The 10,608-nt window shown below is 42.1% G+C and overlaps 2 protein-coding genes across 2 annotated transcripts in view; one reads left to right on the forward strand and one right to left on the reverse strand.

Moving 5' to 3' along the window:
* The first annotated feature begins 261 nt into the window (after positions 1-261).
* LOC111238856 (Fanconi anemia group A protein-like) lies at positions 262-2,804 on the forward strand. The gene is made up of 7 exons (XM_022768563.1): positions 262-315; positions 615-677; positions 1,401-1,494; positions 1,690-1,765; positions 2,199-2,364; positions 2,452-2,550; positions 2,693-2,804. Exons 1-7 carry the CDS (start codon positions 274-276, stop codon positions 2,789-2,791), a joined length of 639 nt encoding a protein of 212 aa, XP_022624284.1. The 5' UTR covers positions 262-273; the 3' UTR covers positions 2,792-2,804.
* Positions 2,805-2,810: 6 nt separating this feature from the next.
* znf276 (zinc finger protein 276) overlaps positions 2,811-10,608 on the reverse strand; it is a 14,265-nt gene continuing 6,467 nt past the window's right edge. Inside the window, exons 11-20 of the mRNA XM_022768558.1 lie at positions 10,421-10,601; positions 10,020-10,127; positions 9,688-9,751; positions 7,679-7,760; positions 7,218-7,301; positions 6,991-7,110; positions 6,689-6,764; positions 6,061-6,178; positions 5,843-5,942; positions 2,811-4,708 (exon numbers count right to left, since the gene is read on the reverse strand). Of these exons, the coding sequence (XP_022624279.1) occupies positions 4,438-4,708; positions 5,843-5,942; positions 6,061-6,178; positions 6,689-6,764; positions 6,991-7,110; positions 7,218-7,301; positions 7,679-7,760; positions 9,688-9,751; positions 10,020-10,127; positions 10,421-10,601 (1,204 nt within the window). The 3' untranslated portion in view covers positions 2,811-4,437. The remainder of the gene's footprint in view (positions 4,709-5,842; positions 5,943-6,060; positions 6,179-6,688; positions 6,765-6,990; positions 7,111-7,217; positions 7,302-7,678; positions 7,761-9,687; positions 9,752-10,019; positions 10,128-10,420; positions 10,602-10,608) is intronic.

The following is a 10,608-nucleotide window of genomic DNA, read 5'->3' on the forward strand; positions in this document are numbered from 1 at the left end:
AAGGCTTCTGATCCACCTCAGTCCATGTCATTCCTCAGACATTTAACTGTCAGTGTTCTGGTTCATCCAGCTTCTCGGTGTCAGTTTTTCTTTCTGGTGGTTTGTGTGTGAGTTGGCTCCCATTGTGTTGACTTTTGATTCTCTCTGGTGTTCAGTTTAGAAAATGGCCTGTCATCACTGCCTGTGCCTCAAGCTCCAGCTCTGCTGTTGGCCTCCAGCCTGCGCTCTGCCTGGCGAGGTCGTGGGGGGGGCAACCAGGGCTTCAGTGCGGCCATGAACATGCTGCGACCAGAGAGGGACACACAGCACCGACAGGTGAGAGTTTAAAACTTACTCATACTCATGTTGGTCCAAACCAACCTGTGTTTGTACATTTGTTTCCATTCAAAACCTTCATGTACACTAAGCTACAGTTATTATAATGCTATCATGATGAACAACATTGAATTTATGTCATATAGGTACAGAATACACGCTGTTTAGGTCAGAATCTGCTGGAACCATTATCTTTTGTGGTGGTTTAGACACACCAGCTGACCCAGACTGACCTCTGATCAGAGGCTGTTTTCCTCTGTTTCCATATTTACCTGCTGCTGTCTCATTTCTTCTTCTAGGTGCTGGTTTTCCTGCTTTTCCTGTGTGTAAACGACTATCTGTCAGCACTCCTGTGTCCTCAGGTATCTGACCACATGCAGCCCCGTACAGTATCCACCAGCAGGTTGTGTTGAGCCTTAGGTTAGATGTTGTGCAGCAGTTGGGATTTATATGCAGTTACAGAGACAGGTTTGTCCTGGAGGCCGAGCATAGGTCAAGAAACCTCAATGACAGAGCCAAGATGGATGTTCCTCTCTTTTCAGGCTTCATGCTAAGCTAAGCTAAGCTGCGTCATATTCAGTGTACAAATATGAGACTGGAGTCAATCATAGCAATATGGATTTTATTTGTATCGCACGTTTTATTACTAGTAAACTCACAATGTGGTTCACAATGAAAGACAAAATATAAAAATATAGACATACACATGAGAAAATACACAGCAATAAAATCAACACAGCCAAATAGAAACTCCTGCCACAGATGTAACAAACATGTAACAAACTGTACAATGAAGAAGTCCTGACATGCGGCTCAGAGAATAAGCTTTGAGTTTGCTTTTTTGTCTCATCTAGCGTGTCTCCAAAACTCTTGAATATTCCTTAAAGATAATTTAAAGATTTTAACCATTTATTTGCAGAGTTCACTCTCCCTCAGGTCAAAGTTCATCATGTTTACAAAGTTTAAACTTCCAACAAAACACTGAAACAATATGACACAGTAAGACCTTTGAACATAATGTTTGTTGTTGCTCCTCCCACAGCTGAAGGAGTAACAGGTTTATGTTTTTTTCTTTTTGTCTCTAGGAGAAAAACAATCAAACAGCCAGGAGTTTATGCACAGACCTTCTATCTGTGCTGGTGGACTCTGCTGATTGGCTGCTCATCTTTAAGCCAAACGGTACAGTGAACATCTTCACACCTCAGTTCACTCCACATGATCAGCCTTTCTCGGCTGGTAGTGAACATCAGTTTAACCTGCTGGTCATCATGTGTCTGATTAAATCTAATGTTACACTGACATGAAATGATTTTGTCTTGTGTATATTTTGCTTTATAAAACTCATGTGCTGCATCTTTTCCCCTCCAAATCTAGAACAAGGTGTTTATCAGTCAGTTACCATGGTGATATCAGATGAGTTTACCCGACTGATGCCTTGGGCTTTCTACAGGTAAGCTTTCAAGAACATCATTAAACATGAAACTAAACAGGAAAATTTCAAGCTTTAGATTCACTGTAGAACTTCTTCTGCTCACATGGAAATGGATGATGCAGGATCCAGATCTGCCACTACAACACCCCCCCACCCTGAGTTTGTTTCTGTTGCCAAGTACTGCTCATTGTGGGAGCTGTTGGGTTTCTCTCCATAATATTGTAATATTGTACTGTAAAGTGTCTTGAGTTGTTGGTTATGATTTGGCACTACACAAATAAAATTGAATTGAATTGGTCAGTCAAGCAATAGATAGAAAGTTTTTACAAATGATGTAACAAGTGCAGCTTTTCTAGCAATCGGCCACTACATATTCTTATTGCAACTGTACTTTGTAAAACATATATATCGTGCGTGCGTGCGTGTGTGTGTGTGTGTGTGCACGCTCCAGCCTGCTGCTCCAGCAGAGTACTGAGCTGCTGCACAGAGCTGTGCGTTGTCCAGGGTTCCTTCATACTGCTGTCCTCTGCTACATCCGTCTGCTGCAGCTGTTCCTGGAGGGGGACACACCTACACCAGCCGTCGAACCCCCTGAAGAGCAGGTGACTGAGCCTCAGGTGATAGTTTGTACTCTCTGTTCATGTCAGACTGCACTCAAACCTGTCACACTGCTCTGAAATCAAATATATACATTGTATTGTCAGTTGGCGCCTTCTCAGATTCTGAAGCACACCAAGCAGTTTCTTCTGAGAGTGATCTCACAAATGTCTCCTGCTGCTCTGTCCTCCAGCCAACTCAGACAGGTAACCAACACACCTGAACACCTGCATTTCCCCTCATGGTAAAATCTTCCATTCACAACATTCACTGTTCTCTTCACTCTGGTGTTTTCTCTTCATCACTTCTCCCTGTGGGGTCTCTCTGTTGGTGGGCTTCCTGGTTCAGCTGGAGTCCCAGTGTGCAGACCTGGACCCAGAGGTGGCAGCGGCTCTCTCTGTGCACCTCAACCCTCAGAACTCGAGCCCAGAGATGGACTTCCTCTGAACAGCTGAGGACTGACACTGAGGCAGAGAATCTGGCTAAAGACTTATCCGCTCCCCTGAGCTTTAGAGGTGTCTCTTTGACGGTCATTGTAACTGACTATACACTCGGTTCTGTTTGGTGGTTCTTTGCTGCTGCAATCCAACAGAAACATGTTCCTCAGTAATATTTACTTCACTGTAAAGTCTAAAAAAGTGTTGATACTCAGCTTTGTAAAAAACGCCTACATTTTATTTACGTCTTTTTGTACATAATGCACACACAACTTTACACATGTACATCTGAAGCCCTTTTTGTTGTTTACAATACAGAGATAAACTCTTAAAAATGTACTGAGCACTGTAATAACTTAAGAACAAAAAACTCACCTAAGAAAACTGAACCGTATGTTCTTGGAAATCATTTTGCACTGTGAGGAGGTAACAGGCCATTTTTTACATGTATTTGGATAACAAGAGTATCACATTATAGGAATTAAAACTGCATCTATGTAGGTTACACAGTCATTAATACGTGGCTGCTGCTCTGAAATAAAAAGCTCCATTTGGTTCATAGGCAGTGTAAAATAATCTGTATCAGAGGCACCAGAAGTGGTTGTTTCTTTAAAAAATTATAATCCATAAAATTTTAATTCAGTCAAATTTTTTGATACTATTCATGTTTTTTCAGCAATAGCCATTCAATATATGAACACTGTAATTATCTATATGTATGTAATTCAGTTTTGTTGATATCAGCCTTGCAGCCTTTGAACACATCAGAGATATTAAGTTACTGCAAATACAAACCCAATATTTCCTACTGCTAATGCTTCACATTAAAAGCATTCAGCGGTGGAAACGCCGGTTGACTTTTATTGTGAAGCAGTGACAGGAAACAGTGTATTTGTCACAGTGCTGACTGCAACTGTTCATCAAAAATGCGTCTACAGAACGAGTCATTTTGGTTGTTTTTAGACATCAGATTCATTGTGAAAACTGTTCGGGGTAATGAAGAGTCAGGAGCAGCCACAGCGAGCTGTTAGATAAAGAGTTGCCATATACGTCCAACTCCTCAGCCAAGTAACAAACTACTGGCACTGTGTGCAGACTTAACTAAATGTTTGCCTGGCTGCTCTGTAAACAGAAAAACCAGCTGCTCTTCTGTTGTATTTCTAAGTAACTACTCATTGAGAGTAGTATTACCATGTTACCATGGTAGCAACAGGGGTCACCAAATCAGACCGAAATAAAATTTTAAGGATTACAACTTTGAATTTCTTAAAATCTGTTAGTAGAATATATCTTACTGTGACAAAGTTACAGCCTTCACTCTCAAGCATCAGGTTACACTGCAGCGCCTGTCAGTGATACACGTGTTCCCCCAAAACAAGCTAAAACCTAAACATGTGGTTTCCTTGGTCGGAAATTGTCCTGACAATGAAATAAATTCATTCTGGAATAAGAATCACAGCCGACCATGAGGTGGCTTGATGCTAACTGTCAGTAGATTGGTCACTATCCACTAAAATGAAACTTCTGTTTCGGGTCCCATCCCAGTCCATGAAGTGAATGTAAAGAAATGAAAACCACAGTACAGGTTGTCAGAACTGGTCCCTGTCCCACAGTTTATGTACCCCTGCAGCAGACCTGGACCTGAACTCCCTGCTGTCATCTGTCCTGGTCCTGCGGAACCACCTCCCCGGTCAGTGTGATGGTGTGCAAGTCAGAATACGGCTGCTGCTGCTGGCTGCCGCCTCTCTGAGCCTCAACTTGAGTCAGTGGGTGGACCATGGACATATGGACATTCAGGTTGTGGGGTTTCTCAAAACGCTTCCCACATATCAGGCATGCAAACTCCAGGTCGGCCTCTGCCTTGTGTTTGGTCATGTGGTATTTTAGTGACGCTCGTTGTCGACACTGGAAGCCACACACCTCACACCTGCAGGAGAGAAACAATTTGAAATGAAGAGCGTTTCTAATATGTCATGTGTTTTTGTTTTTAAGAATCATTCTGCTGATTTTATACATGAAGTTTAGTTGTAGTTATACAGTCTTGTGTGGCTCTGGAGCAGCTTTGTCATGTCTGAGAGAAAATCCCTGATGTGTTTGACAGAGGTATGAAGGGTCTAATATGAGACACTGGTACACTGCATTATTATTTTTAGAATTTGGGCTATACTAGGGAAGTCAGGATGTGTCAGCCTACGCATTTTTAATTTTGAGCTTTATTTATATTAAGTCTGTCTCTTGTGAATCTGTCAGATTTATGTAATGTACTAAATTGTTGGAGTGCCTGGTATTAACATAGGGTTAGGGTTAGCCTTCAGTGATCCAGTCACAAGTGGTCAGTGGTCAAAGCATCTTTGGTGCATTCACACCTGAACTTAGAGCTGAACACCTGTGATCAGATCACCTGAGACGGAGGTTAATACCAGGTCTGAACAGGGCCTGAGACCACATTCAGAGGTGGTCTGGACCACATGTGGACACATTCTTCTAGCAGTGTGAACGTGAATGTGTCCTGGACCACACTGAAGGACCAGCTCCTCTACTGACGTCCTCTGTCACGGTCTGATTAGTCCCAACACAGTTTATAATGAACCGGAAATATTTTACTATTTCAACTGGATAAAACCTGATTTCACTGTAGAGCTACGATTCACTCAACCCCTCCGTGCCTTGTTCGCTCTCTTTCTCTCACAGACACACACACAAACTAATAGGCCTACACACACTGACAACAGACCCCTCTGTTGGATTGGTTAAAAACAACAACATATACCCGTTTATTTACATATAGAGCAGGAAGTGAGATCTAATCACAGGTGGTCACTGGAGACGCATTTCAAATCCAGGTGTAAACTGACAAACGTAGAGCTGACCACTTGTGATCAGATCACTGAAGACGCATGTTCATGCAGGTCTGAACAGGGCCACTGTTAAATCTGTTTCTGAATAAATTAATGGTGAGAAGAACCATGAAACATGGAAGAATCACACGAAGAATCGGTTCATTTCATCATGTGGTTTAAATTAAATATAATAATTGAAGTTTTGAGATGGCAGTACTCACTGCAGTGGCTTGGCTCCTGAATGCCTCATCTGGTGAACTGAGAGATGCTTCCTCTGTTTGAAGGTCTGACCACACTGGTCACAGATGTAGTTCCTCTCCTCTGGAAACACAGAGGGGACAGACATTAGCAGAAGCTAAAAATAAACATGAAAACATGACTAATGCTCTGCTGATAAAACACTGTCTAAAAAACAAACTAAAACCTTTGTTGACCTCACCTGTGTGGATGAGCTTGACGTGTCGCTGCAGGTAGCGGTCGATCATGAAAACCTTGTTGCAGCCAGGATGGGGGCAGGGTCGCTCTCTCACCTCCTCATGATGTTCCTTGATGTGCTTCTAAAAATCCACCAGAGGAGAAACTAGACTTTGAAACAGCCGGCTTCATACAGGTGTCAAATACCAACTGCTCATTCATTTTTACTGATTCATAAAGTCGTGTATAGTTCATTGTAAATATGAGCAGAGCACGATAAGTCAACACTTTTTCACCAGCAACACAGTAACTGAGCTTTGTAGAGTCATGCTGCACCAAAGAAAAACTTTGCTACACAGTACTCAAACTTCAATGTGTTTGTTCCCTCTACAGTCGTGAAGTATGTGGAGCAGTACAGAGGACAAGAAGCGTCTCCTCTTGGAGTGGAGTAGATTAAAATATACCATGAACTATGCACTATATATATACTATATCCATGGTTCTATACACCATGAGATATAATTATTTTACAGTAGAAACGGAAGTGAAATTAGCTTGCTGTAGGCCAGACACCCAATACTATCCTAATAGTAGTATATTGATCCAGTTACTAAACATTTAGTGACATGGTGTCAGGGTCTGTGAATTCTGACCTTCAAACCGTCAGGAGCTCGATACACAGCGGTACAACCCTGATACGGACACTTGTAGATGTTGGGCAGCTCCTCTCTTAAAACAAAAACACAACAGAAGTTTGTTAATGTACTGTATTAGGCATACAGAGCTACAACCACTGACTAAAATGAACTAAAGCAAAACAGACTGAAAACAGTTTAACAAACTATAATCTGTTGCTTCCAAGTGAAATTAATAATAAATTACACATTTAAATAAAGTTTAACTTGTGTGTTTAAGAAAATGCAGGACTCCACTTGTGACAAATGTGTCTACACACCCTTTAGGTTTGAACTTGTTCTTCCAGCCAGGTTTGGGTCCAGGTTTCTTTTTGATTTTTGGCTCCTCTGGGGCCTTTGGGCTTCGTCTTCTCTTGTTGGAGACAGTCACCCTGCGAGCTCTGGGAGGGGGAGAGACTGACACTGAGTACACACACAGTACTTGGGTTTCTGTCAGCACCCATTCTGAGCCCATCTCTGCTCTTTGGTGAAGAGTATTGGTACACACCTCTTGTCTGAGTACGGCTCGAACAGCTCGTCGTCTGACAACCCTCCTTTTCTACTCTCCTCAAATTCATCCTCAGAGATGACCCTGGACACACACACAGCATCATCATCATCATCATCATCATCATCATCATCATCAGCATCATCAGCATCTTCAGCATCATCAGCATCATCAGCATCATCAGCATCATCATCAGCAGCATCATCAGCAGCATCATCAGCACCAGGACATTGAAAAGATTGTGAAGAAACTGAGTCTGTTCTATTGTTAGACAAACAGCTCAGGTTGCCACTGACTATCCTTTCACTTTACAACTTTATTCTCGTAATATATTGACTTTATTCTCAAACTTTCAGATTTCTTTATGTTTCCTTAATGTGGCCTTAATACTCCCTCATACCCACAAACTGGCAGTTATAAAAAATGAGAAAAGACATAATCAGATGAGCTGTGTGACTCACCTGTCAGACACATCACTGTCAGCTGTCCTGTCCTCCAGCTGGGCCAGAGCAGGAGACAAAGGCTCCTCATGACCTGTAAAATCTAGTTGAGAAAATCCACAACCATGTGAGTCAAGGATTCATACAGACAAGGTATTTTTTCAGTCTGGCTGGTGAATCCATTCAGGTGAGAGTGGACACTAAATACAACACAATTCAGTTCAGGTTTCAGCAAAAACTCAACATGATAAACTTCATGGAGGTTAACATTTATTGTCTCTGAATTAACTTGAGAATGTATAGAAAGGCCTGTATTTATTGACAATTGAGTCAAATTTTATATTTAATTCACCATAACATACTCAGAGAGGAGTTTCATTTACTTAGCCCACCCTCATTGATATAAAAAAATAAAAACCTGTCAGTGTAACACAATACAATTCAATAGCACCACAAACTGCAGCCTCCTAAATGACCAGAACAGTTTGAACATGAAGTGAACATTATAACCTTCATGAAGGTGAAGGATTTATTCAGCACTCTTGCAGTAGACTGTGTTAGTTTTAGCCAGGTGTTCCTACTATACTGCTAACAGAGTCTGTATCTGTGTTAGGGGAGGGCAATCGTCTATATCTTCATATTATTATGTTGTCATTACCAGCAATTCAACTAGAGACTCGAGTCGGCTGTTAGAAATAGACCCAGCATGTAAAGATACCTGAGCAGGGAAAAGAGTCTGTGTCACATGTGCCTCACGGACCCATGTGGAATCAAATGGTCGCAGTATGCATATGGAGATACACTGGAACACCACATTAACAATGTCTACTTCCTCCTTTGCTCTCAAACAGCCTCAGTTCTACATGTCATGGATTCCTCATGTTGTGTTGAAACTGCATCACATCATTTCTGCTGATTTTTCAGCTGCACATTAAAGCTGCCAATCTCCTGTTCTACCACATCCCAAAGGTGTTTGAAGTTCACTGAACTCACTGTCCTGTTCATGAAACCAGTTTGAGACGACCTTTCAGCGCTTTGTTGACATGGCACGCACCCTCCTCTGTCTGGATAGTAGATCATTAGAATGACGTGAGAGAATCGGTGGCAAGAAGGGATGAACATGGTCACCAACAATAGTCAGAGAGACTGTGACATTCAGACCATGACTGTTTGGTATTAAGGCCCAAAGTGAGACAAGAAAACATTCGTCTTACCATTATACCACCACCAGCCTGCATTCTGAGAAAAAACTCTGAGACTGTCGTGGAGATCAGCAGTTTCAGAAAACCTCAAACACGCGTCTGACACCCCAACAATCATGTCACAGTCAAAAGTCACTGAGTCACGTTTTTCCTCATCCAGATGTTTGATGTGAACATGAACTGAATCTCCTCACCTGTATCTGCTCTATGCACTGCTGCCACATGATTGGCTGACTGGATAATTGCATTGAACAAACAGGTGGAGCAGGTGCGCCAACAGTTTGCAAAGTTTGCTTTACACATAAAGAGAGAGAGAGAAAGAAGGATGGAGAAAGAGTGTGTCTCTGCTGCTAATTATAGCAGCAACAACTGGTTGATTAATTGACTAGTCCATTGATGGAAAATAATCTGAAACTATTTTGCTGATTGATTAACTTTTTGAGTATTTTTTTTAATCAAATGCCCAAAGTCTCTGGTTGTAGCTTCTTCAATGAAAAATGTGCTTTCTCTTATGTCATTGTAAAGTGAATATCTTTGGTTTTGGACTGTTGGTCAGACCTGTTCTTAATATACTAGTTACACACAAACAATGTTACAGAACAAACTAAAACTATAACTTACTGGGTCAACTTAAAGATGATCTAAACCAAAATATATTTATAGAGTGAGAGGTTGCATTTCAACAATTCATGCTAGACAACAAAAAACCCCACAAACATCCATCACAGTTCCTCAGAGGGAGAAACAGGCAGTGCTGGACATGTGCCTCTTCAAACATTTACAGTTGATGCTCCTCCTCCTGGGATCACAACTTGTCAATTGTCTCACCTTCAGTGTTGCTGGCCCAGTCAACCAGTGCTGAGCTTGAGTCTGTGCCATGACTGTGTGGAGACTGTGTTGATCCAGAGTGCTTATACTTCCACCTGGGGTCCTTCCATTCCCACTGGGCTGTTCTACTTCATCTTCCTCCTCCTCCTGCTCCAGTTCATCCTCCTCTGACATCACTCCATCGGCCATTGCCACTCCCTAACACTCCACTGCTAAAGTTCATTGTGTAACTGGATTATAGTGACTGAGTGATGCCATGATGTACATTGTACTGTGACCATACAACCCACACACGGCCTTAAAGAGCCCCACAGCACTGGCCCTTCACACACCTCCTTCAGGTCGGGGCAGGAGCAGGCAGCAGGCCTCTCCGTGGTGGTGAGCCAGGACACCACCAGACTGTGGAGGCACTTAGAGTCCGAGGTAAAAGGACGGTGGTGCTGAAAGAAAACAGCAGAAGGGTCAAAAGAGTTGCAATACAGTTGACCTGTATTTTATGTAATCTCTGAAAGTAAAATAAAAGAATGCTTTTATTTACTTATTGAACCTTGATTTACTGATGACTCGGGACTCTTTCTTTCCTGAAAAAGAAACAACGAGCTTATATTTGTTGATTTTCTGTCTGAACATTTGAAAATACTGCAATTCACACACAATTTTAAAGTCACACTAAGGTAAATTTTTTATTGGACTAGGGCTTTTGAGGTTTCTTTCCCAACTGGGGGAGATTGACTCTTTGCAGAAACCTGATCAGGATGCTGTGGCACTTGTAGAACTTGGCATGGCATTTCTTGCAGATAAACCCTCGATAAACGGGGGTCACGGTTACTGGACCACACAGTTGCTGGAAAATCTGTGTGAATAAAAGGGGTGAGGGGCGGGCGTTGATCTCCACTGTACAATATGATGGAAAACTTGAAC

This window comes from Seriola dumerili, unplaced genomic scaffold, assembly GCF_002260705.1.
Source record: "Seriola dumerili isolate Sdu_G_001 unplaced genomic scaffold, Sdu_1.0 BDQW01001690.1, whole genome shotgun sequence".
Classification (NCBI taxonomy): Eukaryota; Metazoa; Chordata; class Actinopteri; order Carangiformes; family Carangidae; genus Seriola; species Seriola dumerili.